The sequence below is a fragment of the Indicator indicator genome, chromosome 26 (genome assembly GCF_027791375.1).
Source record: "Indicator indicator isolate 239-I01 chromosome 26, UM_Iind_1.1, whole genome shotgun sequence".
In the NCBI taxonomy this organism is placed as follows: domain Eukaryota; kingdom Metazoa; phylum Chordata; class Aves; order Piciformes; family Indicatoridae; genus Indicator; species Indicator indicator.
Genome location: NC_072035.1, coordinates 3,887,670 through 3,911,093, shown reverse-complemented (window position 1 = coordinate 3,911,093; position 23,424 = coordinate 3,887,670). Strand labels below are relative to the sequence as shown.

The 23,424-nt window shown below is 43.3% G+C and overlaps 1 protein-coding gene and 1 non-coding gene across 2 annotated transcripts in view; both read left to right on the top strand.

The window, feature by feature from the left end:
- The window catches only part of FBRSL1 (fibrosin like 1), a 546,528-nt gene that overhangs the window by 242,971 nt on the left and 280,133 nt on the right, over positions 1 to 23,424 (top strand). The window contains exons 3-4 of the mRNA XM_054392510.1: positions 1,921 to 2,022; positions 14,784 to 14,819. Of these exons, the coding sequence (XP_054248485.1) occupies positions 1,921 to 2,022; positions 14,784 to 14,819 (138 nt within the window). The remainder of the gene's footprint in view (positions 1 to 1,920; positions 2,023 to 14,783; positions 14,820 to 23,424) is intronic.
- Positions 11,329 to 11,456, top strand: LOC128975912 (U6atac minor spliceosomal RNA). The gene has a single exon (XR_008489367.1). It is a non-coding gene; the product is annotated as a U6atac minor spliceosomal RNA (small nuclear RNA).

Below are 23,424 nucleotides of genomic sequence, written 5' to 3'. Positions count from 1 at the left end.
GAAAAGGCTGTAATTAATGGGCTGCTACCATTTGTCCTGTTGGTTTGGGCATCAATCCTAGGCAAGATGATGAAATAGCTAAATCACAACAGTTTATTCTATTTTAAGTCTTTATTAAAGTAAGTCAAGGATAATTGTGTTAATGTACTTATATATAAAAAAAATCTTATCAAATGTACCTAATTACATGTGGGATTAAAATTTTAGTGGATAATAGGCACAGTATTGGTGTAGTATAGTTAGAGTTCTGTGCTTGATGCTCTCAGCTTTTCTGTTAAGAGAACATGAGGAATTTCAAGTGGATTATTTCCTGCCTTTATACCTGATGGCTGGTAGTTGTGAATGCAGGCTCACTGCTGGTTGGAAATAGTTCTAGCAGATTCCAGCAGGGATTACCTCTGATTGCTTTGCTGTTTGAACATTTTGACGTGGGAGCAAAGACGAAAAATCAGTCCTGATAAAAGTTTGCAAGTGGGTAACACTTTGGAAAGGTAGTTTACAGTGGATGAGACAGGACAATGATGCTGAGAGCAGTGGTTGTGTGACAAGGCGGCTGTGAGTAAATTTGTGTTTCAAACACTTCAATGTGGTTAAGTCTAACAGTCTTATCTTGAGGAAGAAAGCATACTGATGAGGTGTAAAGTGGCAGAAAGGCATGCAGAGTTGAGGACTTAAATCAGACATGCATTCTTGTATGAGCATGATACTTCCCTCATCTTCTACTATACAAGGCTGTTTACTCCAGACTGGATGAGTACTGTAGCTCATTCTCCATATAGTATCCTGAATATTGTGTTAAAATATTGATGGACTGTGGGGCACCTATCTGGCAGTGATGTCAATATCCATGGGAGTGCAGTGATCAGTGTGCTCCCCAGGCTTAGCTTGCAGTGCTTGTGCTGTGGCAGTGTTTCCTCTGAGCACGGTTTCCTGTGCTGCACTGGTAGGGCTGCTTGAACCTACTGGGGTTATATCAGAGCACCACGAGCAAAGCCTGCTAGCTACTGAGACTGCACTGAAATAGGACAGAAAGAAACAAGGGGATTTTACTGCCATTAAAAGTACCAATTTGTACAAGCCGACATTTTAAATAGTGTAATTTAAATGGAACCAAACTGATATGAATAGAACCTATTAATAAATTAAACACTTCTTTCCACCCAATATTTCACAAGGGAATTAGCAGAATAATTTGTTAGTAAATGAGTCCAGGAATGAAGCTGTGAATGACACATCTATCCTCTCTTTCTCCTCTCCCTATAATACTCTTTGCAGATGAGAGCAGACAGTTGCTGGGATTTCAAATCCTGGCATCTCTTACTTATGGACAAACACAGCTTCACGTGAAGGAAGAAGGATGAGTCAGTAGTTAGAGAACCAGCCTTGGCTGTAAGAGTTAATCATGCTGTGCTTCATGTTTTGTGCATTATCTCAAGGTCCCTTGTGGCATTTAAGCACATGGCCACTGTGCTGGTACTGACCTCTCAGTGTGGTTCTGAAGATGGCACTGAGGCACGTTTCCAGACTAGCAACTGGAGAGCTGGCCATTGGGTCAGTGGTGACCTGGCAGCAAGTGGCAGTACTGAAACACCAGCATCACAGTTGAGATCTACAGGCACTAAAGAGTGAAGGATATTTGTCTGCTTCTCTCTCGTGTCAGGCCCTAGGACTTTTGTACAACCTTATCTTCTTCCAGGAGTGCTAAAAAGCATCAATTCTCTCTTGTGGTAGAGAAGAGCAATATGAACACAGGTGATGGAGCACAACTTCAGAGAAACCCTGTGTGTTCAAAAGCATCCTCTTCACCCTGTGTGGGCTTAGGAGTGAAACGTTGTCTAAACCACTGCTGGCAACCTCGGGAACAGGTGGCAGAGCAGTGCTTGAAAATCTCCTTTCTCCCCCTCCTTCTTTTCCCTCTAGATGAAGGTCCCTACAAGCAGAAGTGGCAGAAATAGCGAGGAAGACAGCATCAGGGAGGCCACAAGCTCTCAGCGGAGCAGCTCAAGGGACCGTCTCAGTGATGTAAGTACCATTGAGGAGAAAGCATCGCTTCATTGCCGCAGTTCCCGCTGCTGACATGGCTTTCCATAAATCTTGCTGAACAAATGTTGGCATCCAGAGGTCACTGTGTAATAACTTTTTTTTATGTCATGATTGAGTGTTATGGCGTAAGTGGTTGAGCTGCCTTGCAAACGCTATAATCATGGTGCAAATAATATGATAAGCGGAAGATCGGAGATGGGAAAACAAAATGGAATTGTTATTCCTTGGGGATAAATGGCTTGATGTTTTGTTTTGTTTTCTCAAAGAAGTTGTGTTAAAAAGCTTTTTACAGTGTCTTTAGGTTTAGCTGCTGCACATAATCACTTAGTTTGGGTGCAAAGTCAGTTCATTTAATTTTATGCTTCCTGCCTCCAAGATACGAAAGGGTTTTGGGGGAAAGCTGTCTTTCTCGTAAGAAATTTGATGATACGTTGAGTGAAATGTTATGATAAAACAAAAGCAAACGGTGCCTTAGTGTGTAAACACACAAATGGGCTTTTGAGTCACCAAGAAATCAATGGCAGTGCTGGGATAATTTTATATGAAGGCTTTTTTGTGTTAGCAATTAGCATTTCGCCTTCATTAAAACATGATTTTTTACTAATTAGGACCTTTCCCGTTAGGAGAGATTTAAATGAAGAACAATAATCAAACGCTGGCACGAGCATGTCTGAAATATTAAATTTGCCATTTCAATGGCAAGCCACAGAAATCCCAGAGCGAGTGGTTTTCATGTTGAGTTCTATTAATGTAAAATATGCTTCATAACTAAAACCTGTCACAGAAAACGGCTCACACCAGCTAAATTCAATTGGACAGTTAATTTAGCTTTAAAATTGAAAACACTACCTCCGCTTCAGGATGCAAAAGGAAGAAGGGGGGGAAGCCTTTGATAAGTGTAATGTATTTGCTATTAAGGCTTTCAGAGCCCATTCTACAGGAGGAGAAGGGAGAAAAAGGGGGAAAAATGGCTCCCACAAATGTGTTTAAAAGCTGAAAGTATTTATTAAAAATGTCAGCAGAAAAGTGCTTTTGGCAGATTAAAGCGGGATTCAGCTTGACAGCTCTGACAGGGAAATGTGACGAGGGAAAATTCTCTCTACATGTTTGGAGTGTGAATGGGGTGCTGTAAACAGCCGACGCAGTGGGAGGAAGAGAAAAAATAACGTGGCCTGGGATCCGCTTCCAGGACCCAGAACCCACTCACCGCCGTGGGGACAGGCAGTGAGGCGGGGCCCTCTGGACAAATCCCCTTGCTGCAGGGTGCCTCTGGCTGTATTATTAGTCAATAATGATCATCATTTTGCATACACACATTCATGCAATTCTCTCCTCCCCCTCCGCTTGGCCGCTCTTGACAGGTATGTGAGCAGGGGCGCCTGGCAGCATTGCTGTGCCATGACATGGGGCCTCGGGAGAGAAATAACGTATTCAGACGCAGCGATTAGCTGAGGTCAAAGCGTTAAGTGGGCTTGGAGACTTTTCTTGTTAAGCCGATGCACTGCCAGGTTTTTTTTCCTCCTCCTTTCCCTTTGCCCCCAAAGTTGCAGGCTGAGCCTGCAGGATTTGAGTCCGAGTGCCTAATTCCTGCAAAATCTTCAAAGCTAATCTACCAGCCAGTGAAATTCAGTTGGAAAGAGGCACTCTGTTCAGGGTTTTTTTTTGTGGTGTGGTGTTTTGTTTTTTTCTTTTTAAAGTCAACAGGGATATTTGGGCAGTGCCTGAAGGCCAGGGCATACTTTAAAGCTTTAGTGAAGCTGTTCTCATGACCTGGTAACCCATTGCAAATGAGAATTTTTCAAATTAGTAATTAAACAATTTGAAAAGTAAGGTTCGTGAATCACAGAATGCTCTGCGTTCATTATTTGACGAGTGCAATTTAGCTTTAATTATGTATAACGCTTCCTCGCATACTGGTAAATGTTCTGTAGTCTATTTAGTGACTCTCAGAAAGTCTTAAAGTCCCATGGGTGCAGTTGGGTGGTTTTCCCCATTTGTGTGGGAAGGAGTAAGGCACCAGTCTTTTTGTGCAGAGGGAGCAGGGAAGGGGAGAGAAGATGACAACACATTCTCACGTGTTGATTCCTACAGACCTTTCTGTCCGTGCCTGGTCCCTGTATGGCTCTGAAGCTGTACTTACCAGCATGCTGTTTAAATAGAGGCTGTGCAGCTCAACTGATGCAACCTCTTACATGTGGCCCTGAGGATTAAAGAGCCACAGGGCAGCAGGGATGTAAGGGGAAGGCAGGGACCTTTTTTTCCTTGCGGTTAGTAGATAAAAATCGAGGCTCTAGCACATGGCTGTCCTGGGGTGGCCGCCTGGCCTGATGGATACTGTGTGGCAGGAGGCACCTGGGCTGTTTCTCGCTCTCCCTCAAGTAGCTTTCCTGCTGTGTCTTGGTGCGTTTGGCCTTCAGCGTTGTTTTTTGTGCTGCCTTTCCCTCCCATCTCTTTGCCCATTAACTTGGGTGAACAATGGAGTAAATGAGGCGGGAGGCAGCAGGTTTGGCTGCTGCAGGGCAGCACACAGCAGGTGTGGTGGGAAATATGTGCATGGAAGTGTGGGCTGTAGCATTCAGTGCTGCCACCTTAGGAGCACTGGAGTCCTCCCTCTGGCCTCATTGTCGGTCTCCATTTGGAAGGCTCTATTATGAACAGCTTAGCTCCTCTGTGTGATTTGTTTCTGGAGGTGACTTGTTCAATAGGGTGCCAGCAAGTTGTTCTTTATTTACATTAACGCATGTCATTAGTCTCTAATGGACCATGAAGTCAAGAGGTGGCCTGGTCTGTCATGAAATAATTGCACTCTAAAGAAAACTGAAGCAAGTGATTGATTATGTCTGCACACACAAGCACAACCATTGGTCCATCCACAACAAAACCCAGAATGTTTTTCTGCTTCTTTGCCACAGTGAAAGTTCTGTGGGTAGAGAGTGCTACCACTTCATAGTAGGACGGCAGTTGTCTGTCTTGTATATATAGCTCTTCTTTCCAGACATTACACTGAGCACTGTTTATTATGGGTCATTGGGGGAAAAAATGCTTATTATGATTTAGTGAAATCATCTCTGGCTACAGAGGTTTGATTTGTTGAGGCTTGTCTCTTCATTCAGATGATGAAACTTCAGAGGTGAAAAACGAGTTTTAGCTCAGGTTTGCAGAGCAGATAGTGTGGTGTGAGGAAGAAGGGATGGGAATTTGCCACTGTTCCCAGTGTTAAAGTAACATTTCCTTAAAACCTGCTCCGAAAGCTGACATCCCTATTACACATGTAGACTCAGGTCTTCTACAAACAACTGAGTCAACAGCCTTTTTTTCAAAATGGGATTTTCCTCCACTCTCTTTCATAGTGAGGTAATTGGAAGTTGCCAGAGAATTAAGAGCCAGATAAGCCATATTGCTATTTTGTTGTGTTGACCCAAGTAAAAGTGGAAGGCTTGGGCATTTTGTTTTGGTTTTCCCCCATGTTCCATAATTGTCCTAATCTTTTCTGATGTCCTGAACAGTCCGAAAATCCACACAGAGCCTTGTATAATGGCTTGGGGAAAAAAAAGGTTTTTATCTTTTTCTTGACCCATCAGCTTAAGAACTGCCTGCTTTTTAATGGATTTTCTCCCTCACTAAATTGAATGGATCGTCCCTCATTATCATTTAAATAGCAGCCTCACTCCCTGTGAACATGGAAAATTTGAATGTGGTAGTAGAGTTGTGATAATTTGAAATATTCGGAAGGTGGGGGCAAAGAGGGGGAGCAGGCAGCAGAGTGCAGAATTGCTGAATGTAATTGTCATGGATTCTCAATTTTGTTGCCACAAGATGGGAAAATAGACTAATAATTGTCTTCCAACCCTAGTAGAATAGTTGCCCTAGTTAGCTGAAGCTAACACTCTAATTGTCATGGGGGCACAGAGATGAATGAGGATGTATGCAGGGCACAGCCAGGGCTAAATTGAGTGATATACTAAGGCAAAGAGCAAATTGGCAATTATTGGCCCAGCTGAAAAGGTTGGCAGGTGTGCTGCTTTCTCATGAGCCCTTAGGGGGAAATTGGAAATATAAAATATCGACCATAAATACTGGCTGATTAGGAAATATGTTGCAAGAGGTACTGGCCACTTCAGAGTCAAAACTCTCCTTTTCAAGGGATTGGCTTCAGCTGTGCATAAAACCATCATGCACTGCTCCTAAGTTCTTCTGAGCTTTTTCTTCTCATCCTCCATGCCCCAGACTATCTTTTCTAATTTTCCATCATCCTATCCTCATATGTTTGTTTTTCTTTAAACATAATACAGGAAAAGCAATCTTTTAGGAAATGCAGAGATTTTCCTCTCTCACAATGTTCTTTGATAAGTGTTTAGCATATTGTATAGACTGGATATAAAATTCTCTGCAAGATGAATATAAAATAACTTCTGTGATTTCTAATTCAAACAGTTCACTGTGATCTGCTTTTCTTTGTGTGCCATCACAGGCACTGTCTCCCCCTTTCCTCCTACTTTCTGTGCCACACTTTTCCTCTTGGGGCAAAGGGATTAAAGCAGCAGCGGGGTACAAAACTGCAGGTCCGTTACATGTGCTTCAGGCTGAAGTACCTTGCCAGAAGCATGAGCAAATGAGCCTCTGAAGTAAGAATTGGGCCACAGCCACACCACAGGTCCATTTTTATCTACTTTGCAAACTTTGGCATGTGTTGGATGACTGGTTTTGGCACCAGGCAGGGCAGTGGTGGGACAGCAGACCTTGGCATGTCTCAGACCAGGTATACCTTGCTGCAGTAGTCAGGGATGTTACTCAGTGCATTGAAGGAGGTTTTTTGAAGGCCTGGAATAGCAACATGTAGATGGCAAACTCTTTGTGGTATCTGTTGTCCATTGTTCCCAGTGTATAACACACTAGAATCTGATTCCCAGTTTGAAGAGAGGAATAAGAGCATCATAAAGCTTAGTGAAATGTAGGTAGCAACAAGATAGTTTTAAGACCCTTCCTCAAACTATGAATCTTGGGAAACTGAAAAGACATGCTAGGGTTACAAAACCCTTCAAGTCACTCTCTTCTGGAGGCAAAACTTTGTGTCCCTTTGGCACGCTATCTACTTTCATTTTTGTGTTTCTCAAAATAACAAATGCTTCTGTGAAAACTGCTGCAGCAGAAGTTAAGAGCAAAGTTGTAATGACTTGCTTGAAGCTTCAGGGGAGCATAACTAGGCAGAAAGTAAGTCTGGAGGAGTTTTAGTGAGGTTGGCTGAAGGATGATAATGATTTGAATGGGAGCAGCACTTCTGCATGTTTCATGTGCTTCAGAAATGTGAGGTCTCTTCATATTGTTCCTGGCTTGATATATCTGGTTCGTTGTCCTGGTCGGCAGCCACTTGTCCTTGTGCTATCTTATGGCCATCAGCTGTAGGAAACTAAGTGTCTTGGTATAGAAGCTGGTTTGTAGCTTATCAAGGCAGTTACAGATCTTTAGGCCTTGTGTAGTTTGATATCTTACTGAATTGATTTTGTAGTATTTCAAGCATAATCCCCTCTTTTTATCCAACATAATAAAACAAGTGAATTAAAGAAGGAACACATTTGAGTTTTGCATGACATCCAAAATCATTCATCGTGTATTGTGGTTATCTTGTCAGGTCCTGGCTTGTAATCTAAGTGAACATCAGATGCACTCTGTGACCTTTGCCAAATCAATTGAACTTCTTGTATTAGCAGACAGGAGTGTGGCTATGGAAATTAATTGCATTAAGAGACTCCTTGTTAAGGTCTGGGATATCTTCAGCCCTTTTTGCCCTCCTCTCAATTTACTCCTCCCACTCCAAGACATTTGAATTCTAGAAGTGACTTTCTTGGAAAGTAAAAACTTGATTTCTCTGGTGTTCAAAGCTGAACCAATATCCTGTTGTTGAATATTCTCTAAATGGGTAAAGAGCCGTGATTCCTTTTTCCTTGGTCCTGTCTGCAGGATTGAGCTAAATGAGAAACAGTGAAAGACAGGTACAGCTGAGGTGAGTTTTCATCCTGAACAAATGCTGTAAAATGTCATTAAAAAGTCTCTATTATTATTATTATTAATCTCTGCTGAGTGCTAATTAATTAACTCAGGCTTGTGGCATTGGGCCATGCAATAAATTTGAACCTGTGATTCAGCAGGGCAAGATGAGGCACTAATAGGACCTGGAAAGTCTACTTCACTTCCCTCCTCTGCTGGGGACTCTTGGCTGACACTGAGCATACCTAAGTATTTCTCTGCCTCAGTTTCCATGGTAACATGAGGGTGGCATTAATAATAGTTGGAGGCTCTTTTGGGAGACTGTCCTCTGCCCAAAATGGCTGTTCCAAGAGTTGACAGGGAGTTAACAGAAGTGGCACATTTCAGAAAAGCTGGATTGAACTCTTGACATTTAGGTCTTTTACCCAGAGAGGAGAGAAATTAATATTCACAACAAAAGCTGATTTTTTTCATTTTTTTGACTGCACTGCCATCACTTGCTTTTATCCAATCTCCTTATAGTTAATTCATACATCAAGGATGCAAAAGATCCAAGTTGAAACCTGCCCAATGCATTGAAAGTTGGAAATTGGCTCGAGATGCCCTTTACCTTCGTTATTACTGGGTATTAAAGCCCTTCTTACTGTCTTTTTAGTTCAGTAAATAACCCAATGGCTTTAAGAAACCAAACAGTGGATTTCTTGATTTCTTTTGCATCTTGAGAACACTGGATGGCCATGCTTTTATTAGTATAAGGGAAATGACTTTTCCTGTCAGTGTAATAGTCTTGGCAAACCTTCTGCAGGTTATTGGTGAGATTTTTGTCATGGTTTTCTTTTCTGAAATGCAATCGAGGTACTTACTGGGAAAAAAAGGAAGAAATCTTTTAAATGCAACTGCAGATTGCAGTGTAACTCAAACTCTCAAGGACATCGGATGGGGCATAGTAGAGTCTTTCAACAATAGGATTTTGTCTTTGCTGCCAAAAAAGGTGTATTTATTTTTTTTTTTATATCCAGTGTAATTAACACAAGAGCTATCCCAGGGTAGAAATAATTCACTCTGTGACATAACTGAAATGTCTTGTCTCTGCTGTCTGGTTTTGTTTTTAACCTTGGGCTTTAAAGGAACCAAAAATCTTCAGTTGTAAAAGAGCACATCATCTGCAAAATATTATAAGCCATTTATCTCTCCGCACAAATGCCATCTAGCACTGTAGATCCACTTATGCGTCATTAAATGCACAGACCACACTCGTTCTGCCCCTAACTCGTAACAGTCTCCTTTAGAAACCCAGGGTATTGCAGATAGTGCTGAAAGGGGCATGAGAGGCACAAAAGCTGGTGCTCAAGCCAGGCAGAGAGGGCCCCTGCCCCCCAGAGGGACTGCTCAGGATTGCTTTACGTCACAGCTGCAGCCAAAGGCAGCAGCGTCTGCAAGCTTGGTCTGGATGCATCCACCACCATGGTTTCACCAGAAGGCTGACAGTCTGTGCCTGCTGGTCCCTGCCTGCTCTGAGCAGGCAGCACTTGGGTTGTGTGGGCACATTGCTTTGCACATCTTCCACTTCTTCCGCAGTGCTGAGGTTTGCAGGTGTGAAGGGTTTGGGGAAGGTACAACATAGCAGCTATTCCTGTGTCTGGCTGCAGCTGGCCAGGTGTGGTCACAGTCCTCTGACACTGAGTTGGTGTTTTGGCTGCACCTTTCCTGCCAGCACTGTTTTCCTCAGTCTTTGAAGGCTGGAACAGAGCCTGCTTGCGTTTCGGTGAGCTGGTTTGGGTTTTGGTCTTGGGTGAACCAAAGCTACTAGGCAGGTGCTGTGCTGGTCTGTGGATGTGGCTAGCTGGGTACTGTGGTGACCATCATACCCCACTGCTTCGGGTTCAGACAAGGAGAAAATTGACCCAAATAGCAAACAGACTCTTCTGAGAATAAGAATTTTATGTCAGCCCTCCATGTAAATGCTCCTGCCCTGTAAATAAGAGCCTCTGCAAGCCATTCCAGCTGAATATTTGCCCCAGTAACTGCTCTGGCCAGACAAGCACTCATTCATAGTCAGAGAAGGTTCCTTCAACATTGGGTGGATGCCAAGTTAGACTTCCACTAAGATTTCTTATATTTGCAGCCACAATTGATTACTTTTTCTCATTATTTTATCGTGATATAGAGACATATGGATTGAGCTATGTTTATGTCAGCCCCCAAAGATATTTTTTTTCCTTGGCAACATCCATCACAGTTGCATGCAAACTGTTCTGCTCCCCCACTTGTAGCTGATACTAGTTAGGGCTTTCAAAGTTTCTACATGTGGCAGTTGGTATGGATCCTCCTAAAGAGCCTGCAGTGTTCCCAGCTAACCAAGAAAGCAGTAGTGGTTTGTTAGATGTGCATAAAAATGCATACAAATAGCTCTGGAGAGTGTGGGACATGGCTGTGCATAAACCTAATTGTTGGAAAGGATTTTATGAGTTGAATCCAAAGCATTTGCCAGTTACTGACTTTATACATGCAATAAAATTCTGAGGAGGGGAAAAAAACTGCACCCATTTTCCCCCCTGATTTCCAGGAACTACAATGTTAAAATTTGTAAAGGAGGAAGAAGTTCCTCCCTTAGATGTGAACAATACCAGAGTAAATTGCCATTCAGTTTTAATTATTTCTGATGTAATATTTTATTCAACAACTGGTTTTATTGTTTTCTACTCAGTGGTTTTAAATCAGTGGTCTGCAGATTCCTGAGGTTCCTGGACAGTTTGGAATGCCTCAAAGTTATCTAAGAAAAACAGATCTGTTGTTAGCATGTTTTGAATTTGTTGTCCAAGGGACTGCTCCATCCCATGAAAATATTTTGGGCATGCACAAGACTCAAAGATTGTTAGAGTGAAAAATGCTGTGAGAGACTGTTTCCCTAGAGAGAACCTTCTAATGAAACCTTGTTTCTGTTTTTGGTTCTTATTCCCAGTTTGTTAGACCTTGTCAGTTTTTGTTAAATCTGAGTTGATGGAGCAGGAGGAAAGAGTGAGAACTGCCACCCAGTCTCCTTTCCTCCTCCCCCCTCTCCAAGCAGGTAATTTGCCCTCTCATTTCTCTGTGTAGCTGGGGTGAACTGCCTGCTGTCCAAAGTGTCAGAACAGATAGTTGTGTTCAGCTGTTCAGCGTGCTCGTGTAGATAGCAGGATATTGTTATTAACCTTTTTTCTATGCAAGTCTCAATTCTATGGCTCGCTCTATGCAAGGGGGTTTACCAAAAATAAAGAGGGAGGGATTGGCTTGTCTTAGTTTCTCAAAACCAGACATATTGTGTTGTATGAAAGGAGAGAAGGTTAGCACTCCCGTTGATAAGGATGGAAGAGGCCCTTGTGGCCTATACAACACGCATACGGTTAAGGCACTGCCACCTACTTCGTGGCATCTAACCATGTTTTTGAAAGAGCTGGCAGATGACCTGGCCAAGCCTCTCTCCATCATTTTCCACCAGTCCTGGCTCACTGGAGAGGTCCCAGAAGACTGGAAACTGGCCAATGTGACGCCCATCCACAAGAAGGGATGGACAGAAGAACCTGGGAACTACAGGCCTGTCAGCCTGACCTCAGTGCCAGGGAAAATCATGGAGCAGATTGTCTTGGGGGCAATCACTGCGCACCTGAAGGATAGCCAAGGAATCAGGCCCAGCCAACATGGATTTAGGAAGGGCAGGTCCTGCCTCACCAACCTGATCTCCTTCTATGATCAGGTAACCAGCCTGGTGGATGTGGGAAAGGCTGTGGATGTAGTCTACCTGGACTTCAGCAAGGCCTTTGACACTGTCCCCCACAGCAAACTCCTGGCCAAGCTGTCAGCCCATGGCTTGGACAGCAGCACTGTGCTGGGTTAGGAACTGGCTGGAGGGCAGAGCCCAGAGAGTGGTGGTGAATGGTGCCACATCCAGCTGGCAGCCTGTCACTAGTGGTGTCCCCCAGGGATCAGTGCTGGGCCCCATCCTGTTCAATATCTTTATTGATGATCTGGATGAGGGGATTGAGTCCATCATCAGTAAATTTGCAGATGACACCAAGCTGGGAGCAGGTGTTGATCTGTTAGAAGGTAGAAGGGCTCTGCAGAGGGACCTTGACAGGCTGGACAGATGGGCAGAGTCCAACAGGATGGCATTCAACAAATCCAAGTGCTGGGTGCTGCACTTGGGCCACAACAACCCCATGCAGAGCTACAGGCTGGGGTCAGAGTGGCTGGAGAGCAGCCAGGTGGAAAGGGACCTGGGGGTACTGGTTGACAGGCACCTGAACATGAGCCAGCAGTGTGCCCAGGTGGCCAAGAGAGCCAATGGCATCCTGGCCTGCATCAGGCATAGTGTGGCCAGCAGGAGCAGGGAGGTCATTGTACCCCTGGACACAGCACTGGTTAGGCCACACCTTGAGTACTGTGTCCAGTTCTGGGCCCCTCAGTTTAGGAAAGATGTTGAATTGCTGGAGCATGTCCAGAGAAGGGCAACGAGGCTGGGGAGAGGCCTTGAGCACAAGCCCTATGAGGAGAGGCTGAGGGAGCTGGGACTGTTTAGCCTGGAGAAGAGGAGGCTCAGGGGAGACCTCATTGCTGTCTACAACTACCTGAAGGGAGGTTGTAGCCAGGTGGGGGTTGGTCTCTTCTCCCAGGCAACCAGCACCAGAACAAGAGGACACAGTCTCAAGCTGCGCCAGGGGAGGTTTAGGCTGGAGGTGAGGAGAAAGTTCTTCACAGAGAGAGTGGTTGGCCATTGGAATGTGCTGCCCAGGGAGGTGGTGGAGTCACCATCCCTGGAGGTGTTCAAGAGGGGATTGGACGTGGCACTTGGTGCCATGGTTTAGATAGTCATGAGGTTTAGGGTGACAGGTTGGACTCGATGATCTTTGAGGTCTCTTCCAGCCTTCTTGATTCTATGATTTTATAAATGCTGCTGCCCTGTATTTCACCATTCTGCAGCTTTATTTCTGGGCTATATATGTTAAAGAGATTTATAAATACTTCCCTACTTTTTTTGGTAGTGTTTGAAAGCAGAGGCCAAGTCAGTATGCAAAAGGGATAAGTCAAACACTGTTAGCAGTATGTTATTATCTCAGGCTGTCCTGTGAAAGCTGCCCCTTAGCAGCAGAACAGAGGTCTTCTGAGCTACAGCAGGACGGAGGTGCAGGCATTGCACAGGGATGAGGGCTGGCACCCAGTCACACAGTGGCTGCAGAGCTGTGCCACAGCTTTGCTTCTGTCTGGCATCGTGGCTCCTGTGCCAGCTGGTGAGAGGGTTCGTGGGGAGCCCTCCATCCTCCACTTAATTGTAGGGCTTTGCTATTGTCACCTATTTGTTTTGGGAACTCTCCTCCATGGGCACTTGGCTGCCAAATTGCTTCTCTGATGTCTAGGGCAGTTGCAGGATGGTGGCACACAGTATGCATGGGCAAACCAAGAAAGACAATCAAGTCTTTCATTGAGTGCAGGAGTCTGGAAAGCCTTTTGCGTATATCAAGATACCTTCTGATCAAAAGGTTTGCAAACTGGTAGTACAATGGAACTGTTATCTTACTGATGGAAAATTGCAAGTATTTGCAGTAGCCTGCAATCAGTTTGCATCAATCTCTTTGGGGGTATTGTGCTGTCGTGGTGATTTAGTAACATGATAACTTCTACACAAAGACGAACAGTCCTGGAGATCAGCCTGCAAGGGTTTAGTATTTTTATCCAGGTTTAGGTACCCACTAGAACATCAGTCTTGGAAACAGGACTGCTAAGACTCCCTGATTCTTGTTTAATAAAATCACGTCGTGCAGGCATCATGATTATAAATCACTCTTGGAAATTGACCTGCAGAGTACTTGCTGGGTCATGTGGTGTTATATGCCACCGCTGTTCCTGGCTTCTTTTTAATTTCCGAAAAGAAGGCATATAGCAGGAGCTGGAGATAGAGGTGGAATTCATTTAGCTGCTTAAAAAAAGCCATTGCTAGTGAAAACAGCAGCTTGACAGGCTTGGGTTGTAGAGAGGGGAAGGGCTCCAAGTGATTGGAGATGGGGTAATGAAAAGGAAGAGAACCAAATGATTTGGCAGCATGTGAAAGAGGTAAGGATGTGGTAGAGAAAGGAGCAGGAGGAGCTGAAATGAAAGGCAGGAGTAAACAATGTAATTTAGCTTATTCAAAAGGGACAGAATGCTTATTAAAGCTCTGAGAGATGATAAATTAGTGCTGTGCTGCTATTGTTGTTTCAGATAGAGTTGTCATATGGTAATACTGCAGCAATGAGGGCTGGAGGCTCACAAATTCATGGAGGGGAATGGAAAGTGGGATGTATGGTCACATAATTGAAAGTTGGAGTTGATGAGGCAAAATGTTCATCCCTGATTCAGGAGAGCATCCTTACACATGCATTCTGTTCCTTGAAAGCTGCTGTTCCATACTGAAGAGGGCTGGTTCAGTGCGCCTGCTCTACTGCTGTGGAGACACATCCCAGGCTGGAAGCTTTTTGCCTTCGTTGGGAGGTGCTGCTCAAGCCCTGCTCCAGCTTATGAAACCCTTGTCTGAACTAGCCCCAAAGCCCTCCCCTGGAAGTGTGCTTTTGCTGTTACTCCTGTGGCAGCACACCGAATGTCAGAAGACCATTTGAGGCTCTCTGGTTGTGAAGTTTTCCCCTAAGGAATCCTGGGCTGGGGGAGGGAATCGCAAACTGATTCTTTTCTTACATTACACAGACTCTCTTGCATTACTTACTGTGGCATATTGTTTCCTCCCACAGAGTTCTGCTCAATCGCTTTCAGGAAGAGGCTACTCCGTAAGTCATTTTACAGCTAATTCTTTCACTTCTGTTGATGTTGATTGCAGAGGTTTCCACTACCTGTTGCATATCCACTGACATGAAAGAAATGCACAACACCAGAAATAGGGTTAGACAACAGCACTGAAATGCACCTGGCAGGGGACAGCTCTGACATGTGAGTTCACATTAAGAGTCTGGGGGCTTCTTCAGTCTGATTTTAAACTTACAGGGGAGGGGGGTTTGTTGTGTGGATTTCACCTAGATAGTCACCTGAGAATTAAAAGACATGAGTGAGGAGAGTTTTCAACACCAGTGGGAAATGCTTCCTTTCCTCTCTTCCCTTCCCCATCCAGGTTTTCATCTATGCATTAAAGACTAGGATCATAGTTAAAAATACTCCGTTGAAGAAGAATTGTAACCCATAAAGTGTGAACAAAAAAAAAATGTCAGTGTTCTCTTATTTGCTAGCTCTGAGTTATAAAACAAGCTCCCTTGTTTTCTGAAGAGGGTGCTGCTGGTGTTTTCTCACAGGAGTGCTGTAGGTACCAGTGTTTTAGGGCTGCTGTTCCAGGGCCAGGGCACGACTGCATGTGTATGCAATGTACCAGTGATGCTTGATTGACCATTTCTGTCCACATGTGCCTTATTTGTATATGCAATAATGACACTTCTTGATGGAGAGGTGGTGTAATTGTTTATTTTGGGTACCTTTGCTGCTCAGCTGTCCAGAAAGGCAGGCACATAGACCTTATTGTCTGTATTAATAAGGAAATAGGAGAGGGTGTGAGTGACTTAGCAATGTCAACATTAAAATTCCTGGAATCCCATTATATCTGACTCTCATAACAAATGTAGATTATCTGTAATCATACCCTGGTTGTTCAGTCAATAAGTCCTGTATACCTTCATTGCTAGTGCAAAGGTTGTAGGTGAAGGCATATGCAAATCTAAAGGAGAATGTCTTGGTCCAGCTGTTCCTGCCTACACTTGCTGGCAATAATTGCTTCTTGCACAACCTCTGCCGTGGTAAAGTTTTGTCTCCTAGGTGGATGGTCCCAAACTCTGTTTCTTACCAAGAGCTATAAGTGTTCACTTTTCATAGATCAGAACAAGGCTGGATTTTACATACTTCAGGAAGTTGGTGTGGAGACCTGGTAAACATTTTTTTTTTCCAATAATCCCATTAATTATTTCCTTTCAGTCATTTATATTGTATGTTTAGAATTGTGTGATGGAACCTGTGAGCTCCTGCCTGGTGCCGTGCTCACAGAGAACAAGCTGCTAGGCAGTGTAGAATTTATGGGCTGATTTCATAGAGACACTGTCTCATATTATCAGAAATTCACAATCCAAGACTAAGTATATTTTAACCATAAAGCCATTGCCAAGTAACAAATTATTTAAGAAGTTTTAATGAAATCATGTCACAAATTTTTAGACAGTAATGACACGTCTCCCAAGCATCTTCCTGTCTAAACCTTTCCAGAATCCCAGGTGAGTATCATTACTTAATTCACTGAGTGAGGAATGTGTGCTCTAGGACCAGTTGAGTGCTGGTTCCCATACACATGAACAGTTGGCTTCACTGAAGCTTCTGAAGGCAGGTGGTGTATCTTCTATTTGTCTAAAATGCCATGCAAGCCCGTGGCACCACATAAATAATAATGAATCATCTTCACAGATTTTATGATTGAGGGGATGGTTTGGGAATTAAACAATCTCCCACTGGCTATAACGTAGGTTGTGAAACTTTAATGGAAAAAGGCCAAAGAATTCTTTTTAGAGTCTCAAGGCAAATAAATCATAGGACTGTTTTCCTCCATTGCTGGCTGTTAAGAAACTTACTTTTGTCTCTCAGGGAAATAATGTTGTGCAAATGTCTAGCTCCTTCTCTGTACGTGTGTGGGGACAAGGTTCTTTTATTTAGCTGACCCGTAACTCCTCAGGGGAGGTAAGGATTTTCTGCGTGCCAAGGCAGTGTTTGGAGATCACAAGTAGTGTGAGCTGGCCTTGCTTTTCCTTATGGCATGTCATTTTCCCTCTTAAACAGCCTTCTGCCTCACCGTGCACCAGCTGTTGAGGCTGACCACTTCCCTTAAGGCTCCGATGCTGCTCTAAATCGATTTAGCATAAGGCAGAGCCTATCACTTCCAGCACTGCCAGACCTCACCGACCCAAACCTGCTGCTGCTCCCAAGTGGTAGAGAGATGTTCAAACCACCAGTTCAAGACAACTGGCCCCAAACCAGGGGTTGTCTATAAGATCTCATAACAGTTTTCATTTTCTTATGAAAGCAGCTGTAGATGAAACACTAAGTCAGTGTTTTGGCTCTGTCCCTGTTTGCATCAAATAGGTTGTTTGGTAGTGTGGTGGGTTGAATGAAATTATACCCCAGCATAAAATTTGCCAACTCAGTTGAAAGCAAGTGAAGCTATATTTACAAGCAAAACTACAATCTAGAAATATGGAATGCAATGCATAGGTACAAAATATACAATATTTACATGTATTTACAGTTACAAACAACACAAGAACCCCTCTGGACAAAACCAGGGGGTTACCAACAGCTTTCTCCTCTTCCCCTTCTTCCCCCCCTGTATACAGGACAAGAGGAAAAAAAGGAGAGAAGCAGAGAGAGAGCTTATTAGTACTTAGCCACAACAAAATATTCAGTAAAGGTCAGCAATCTAGCAGAAGGAACCGAAAAAAAGAGTTAGTTAATAACTTCATTAATCAGACCAATGGGATTATTTAGACCTTATCATTATTTTTCCATTTACATCCAATGGTAATTTATTACATTCTATCACTTTCTGTTCAAGATCTGTGGAAAATTTTCCTAAGCACAGCCTAAAACCACCCCAGGTAGACATGGTGAAAGCATGATAAAAAATAGTGCTAGCAGGAGGTAGGATGGAGACACGGTTCTTCTATCAAGTGCTGCTCTGTGCACAGCTCGTGTTGTGGAAGACTGTCACTTGTGGCGTGATTATATATATCATGACTCGGCAGCCAAGTTCTCGTTCTGGGTTTCATAAGCAGCTGTTTAAATACCACAAACTATTTTCTGCATGTTCACTTTTAATGAGCTCATTTTCAATCTGCACGCTTCACCCATTCGCTTGCTTCAGCCCTCCTGGAAATGCTGCTTTCAGAAATGTTTGTGGCAAATGCACATTGGAAGGAAATCTGCATTCTGAGGAAAAAGTGCATTTGCACAAAAAAAGGACATAAAGCCTGTATTAACAATCTGGTGTGAAAAATCTCAGTCCAAGGGTCAGCTCATCCGGCTGTGAGCCACAGAATCACTGAACAGTATGGGTTGGAAGGGATCTCCAGAGATCATCTAGTCTAATCCCCTTGCTAAAGCAGGTTCATCTAGAACAGGATGCACAGGAATGTTTGCAGGAGGGTTTTGAGACTCCACAACCTTTTTGGGCATCCTGTTCTAGTGCTCCAGCACCCTCAAATTGGGGGGAAAAAACCCAACTCAGGAAATCACTCATGACCAAGGTTCAGACTCTACAGCTAGGGTTAAGAAGAAAACTAAATGGAAATAAATAACAATTCCTGAGTGTTCAGTATTCCAACAACTTCATTTTGTTTGTGTTCTCCATGGAACTTCAGGTGTCTAAATAAGGACTGTGCTTGGAATGACTGAATTTCTGGTCTCACTGAAGTTACCACATAACCTCTGATTAGCTTCAGCTGTACCTAGATTTTAACTGCAGCACCAAAAATGGTGTTCACAGTGACCTGGCACATAGTTTCATGGTCTATCTGTAGATATCACACACAAAATTTCTTATAGATCTAATTCCCAACATATGAATTTTTGATGGCATGTACTTTTATTTGGATAACAGGAGACATATCTATGCCTGTGCTGTTTCTGCAAGCTCCTTATCTCATCAGTAGCATGTTTCACATATCCTTATCTTATTAATTGTGTACTTCCACTGTGCTGAGAAACAGAATGCTAGTTTGTTTATGGAGGTTAATATCTTATTCCCTTTATGACTTGATGGTTACATATGGGTGATAAACTACTCTAGCCATTTGTCACACCTCCTGCACACACAAATGAGATTAGTGATTTTAGTCAGAAAGGTCTGCCTGGTCCTCGGAGCAGACAAAACAGATTTTCTCTTTGGTAACAGGATGAGAGGCCTGTCTGCTTGAAAACACACTGATTTGTTTAGAAGTACTCAGAGCATTAGAAATTAGCTGTGTGCTGAGGTGTCCACATATCACTGAGGTTTATCCATTCTGTAGGACCATTTGTCGAATTTATTTCTGATAGTTAAGTCAATTTAGGACCTAACATAGTTAGAAAGCAGTTACATGAACATCAAATCTGTGCATACAGTTTGTTATTAGCAGCTAAAAAATTGCGATTGGTTATAAGGTTGAGCACATCAGAGAGACAAACCCAAGCTGCAGCTGAACTTGACTCAGTTTTGTAGAGTGCAGAACTGGGAATATGTGGTAGCCTAAAAAAATAAACAAAAGGCCTCTTCCAATAAGTTATGTAGTTTATTTATAGAGCATCTGTGCAGCTGTTTCTCATCTGAAATGAAAGGGGCTAAAATGTGGTAGTGAATAAAAGAATAAACTTGAAAGCATATGGCAAATAGATATCCAGTGAACCATCCTGTCAGAGCTTACCTTGGAACAAAAGTACAGGAGGATGAGATGTCTTTGTTTGGTTTTATTTGTTCTTAGAAGATTTTTCTTTTTAATAAAAACAGTAACATACACTTGGCAGCAGAGGCAGCTGATTTTTACTCTGAGCTTCTGTAAAATATCAAAGTCTTTGCAGCCTAGTCAAATCTCTGGCAGCTCATCAAATTCTGTTGATTTTACATCTTCCTTGTTGAGCACCGGAAACCAGTGTCTCAGATAGCTTAGGCTGCAGCTCATGGATAGAAAGAAACATGCGAAACACCATAAGGCTTGCAGAGACACTTGGGTCATCCAGATTCAGCTCAATTGCAACCGTCATTCTTTCTGCTTGGTGGCATAGCCTGAGGATGATAATCTAGTTACCCAGATGAAGCTGGAAGCTGGGGTGCTACAGGCAAGCAGTGGGTAGGTTTTGAGCACCCTGAGTCCTGCTGTACTGTCTGCCTGTACCACAATCTCCTCCTTCTTCCCTTTCTCTCAAGTTGTTACTGGTTTTCAGAACTGTGTTTCCAGTTGCTAATGATGATCTTTACATCTGTCCAGGAATCTTCTCCTGTGCTGTGCTTGGTGTTGCTGTACACTGGGCTGTCACCCAACACAGCTGCCTGTGACCACCACCTCACCCCATTCTGATCTTTTTAGGTTGTATCTGTGAGCACACTTGCTGAGACAGCAAGTACTGAGCTGTAATTGACCTGATTTACAGCATGGAAGTAGTGTCCAGCACAAGCAGCTCAGTGGGAAAGAGGACAGTATGAATGAATGCAAAGAGCTAGGTAATCATCAGCCTAGGAGCTGTTGACTCTTTGCAGGTTTATATACTCATATACCCTGTAAAGGCCTTTTCATGGCCTGTTTTAGTTTGTGCCAGCTCAATGCAGTTCTGTGAAACCCTGAAACAGATGGTCCCTGCTAAGGAGGCTGTTTCCACGCCAGAAATCCTCGGTGCATGCACAGGCAGGTTTCACTGTTTCAGTGTAATGGTTACAGAAGCTTGCTGAAGATTGTGCCAACAGCATTCCCTTGATCCGCTCTCTGCTTCAAGGATGCTCTTGTGCACTTCAGCTGGAGACCAAGTTGTCAGACTTGGAAAAGCACCTTCCATGGCATCTTCTCTGTGCTGATATTAAGTCAGTACCACTTCCTACATGGGGCGTGGTCTGGGACCCCAGGTGATGATTACACACCTTAGCACCTTTGAGTTTGTCATGGCGAAACTGTGTCCTGAGAAGGATGAAATTCTGCATAAATATCAACCAAAGGATTGCTGTGAAGCATACAAATGCTTCTGGTGGGGACTTCTGGAGTGGGCTTCAGCTCATGGGTGTGGAAGCATGCTCGGTGACCAGTGGCAAACTGGATTTGTAACTAATGGGGTTTCTCCACCTGCTGATTTGTCCTGCACTAATGAAAAATGTCTCTTCTGTAGGTAGCTAACATTGCTTAGCTAGGCTGGAAAATTCATTGCATTTTAGGACCTCTGATGAATTAGCATTTTTCTCTGCCAAAAATCAATGTTTGAAACAGGGCACTTGTTATAAATCTGAAACTCCTTGAGCTGGAGCCAGAGTTAAATGATAAAAGTGAATTTAATAAATATTTCCTACGATAGTGTGCCTGTGGGCTGGCAACATGAGCAAGACTTTCTGGACAAGATTTATGAATAGGAGAGTAATAATTCCAAAATAAGTATCAATCTCATTTTGCCACGATGCCAGCTATGAAAGAGGGACTATAATTGTCTTTTCCTTCTGGACAAGAAAAAATGGCAGATAGGTCCCCTTCAGTTGCAGCAATACTCTGTCTTCTTTGAAGACAGATACTTAGAGAAAAGAAAATGGGACTACAATAAAGTGATGTCGGCCTGTAAGTGCAGTGACAGCAGAAAAGATTACAAAATATAGAAGAAAAAGAATAATAATATGTAATAGAAATATAAATCGTTTTGAAAGTTCTCTTTCTAAGCAGGAATTTTGGAGAGGCAGGAATATAATGGTGGGTGTCAATCCAAAGCCTTTAAATACTGCTGGTTTTCTTTTCATGTGTTCCTAAATAGCCTCACTTTACAAGAACTGTCCCCGTGCTTAAATTTACCTGGACAAGCTGAGTCCACTGAATAAATAGATAGTTTGTCTGCTTGGTGTGCCATGTGGGATGGAGCTAAGCTTCTGTAAGCCAGCTGAAGAGCTGTCCCCTTGACTCCAGAGGCTGTCCCACAGCCCATGAGCTCAAATGCTGTTGAGTAATTAGTGCATGTATTATTCCAGATCCATGGGAGCTCTTGAGGGTATTTGAACTATCCCATGAAAAGCATAAGCAGAAGTACAAACATAAATAAACCACATACTTCAGCTTTACAAATACTGAAGTCCATGAACTTCCTTACAGCACATTTTCCTTTAGAAGTTCCCTTTTCTGAAAGTCTGTTTCTTCTTAGATGACCTCTGCTTTTAATTAGGATGAAAAGGCCCATAAATTTTCACTCATCTCCGCAGCCGTAAGTAAGCACAAAGGGTCCTGTCTGGCTGGATTTCAGTCTGCCTGAACTGGTGGCCTTGGCAGAGAGGCTGCCTAGGAGGCTCCCAGCACAGCTGTACCAGCAGCAGTGCCCCTTTGTCCCTAGGCAGGAGCAGGACAGGATGATGCTGATTTCCATCAACTCCCCAGCTGCAGGGGCAGTGCAGCCAGCTGACATTGTGAGCCCTTGTGAACCCCTTGAGGGATGGGGCATATGACTTCTGTGTGATTTTTGCCCACATTTTTAATCTCCTCTGCCATTGCCCTTGGCTCAGGGCAGTGGCACGGGGGGAACAGATCAGTAATCTGACTAGAAAGCCACTATTGTTTTACAGACATCCCCCCAAATTCCCAGTGCTCCTTGGCTTTGGGGGCAGGATAACCTCGCTGCCTCTGACCTTGCATGATAAAATGAAGAGTTGTCCTAAATCCATCTTGAATTCACCAGCCTGGAAAGGATTACATCCTGGAAGAGGAAAGGCTCTGAGAATATCTGGTCTTTATTTCTGGACTTTTTGCTTAAGACTATCCCTTAAAAAAAAAAAAAACATGTCCCTTTTGGTTGAGATTAACCCTGAGGCATTTTTGTCATATATATGTTGTAGCTTACTTTGTGTAGTAGGGCAAGGTATTTGCTTGTCTGTCTCAACTCTTTTCAGGTTATTTACTTTCATGACTCCAATCTATTGCCTTGTTTTAACTTTCCTTCCCTTCACCTAAACCAACAAAAAGCTGATTAAACCCGACAGCTGATTAGAATCAGAGCCACTTACCTGATGAGCACAGTGAACAGGGGTTAAGTGTGGGGCCTCTTGGGAGATTTGCTTTTGATTTTTCTTTACTTCTCTCATAGTTTTGTGCAGCAAGAACTGGCATTGCCAGGGTTTTATGACTAGAGAAGGGGTTAAGACAGCCCATTTCTGAGGGCTGCCAGAGCACACTGATGTTTGTTGTGCTGGGTGTTGTGGTTGGTTCCTCAGAGGAAATTCATGGGGTGGGGGGGAAACAGGGGTTCATGCTTTCTGGTTTTATCTCATATCTCAAAATGCCCTTGCAGAAACCTGCACCCAAAACCACAGAGTGTGAGGGGAGCAGCAGAGGAAATAACAGTGCCACTAACTCAGAATGCTATTGTAGAAAAAAAAGACAAACAACATGTTTTTGTTGGCCTTAATAATAGGTGAACAAGAAAAAAACAATCGAGTGCATCAGCTGTGCTTGTTATTGGCATTGGAGGACACTGTCCAGCATCTTAAAACATTCTAAGATTTAAAATACTTAATTGTGCAGCTCAGTGGAATATTCTATTGTAGCTATACTAAGGGATTGATTGTCAGTCTCCAAACGTTGTTTGTTTTTTTTTCTCTGTTAAACTGCAATGAAATATACTAGTCTAGAGGCTGAGTTACTTGGGTTG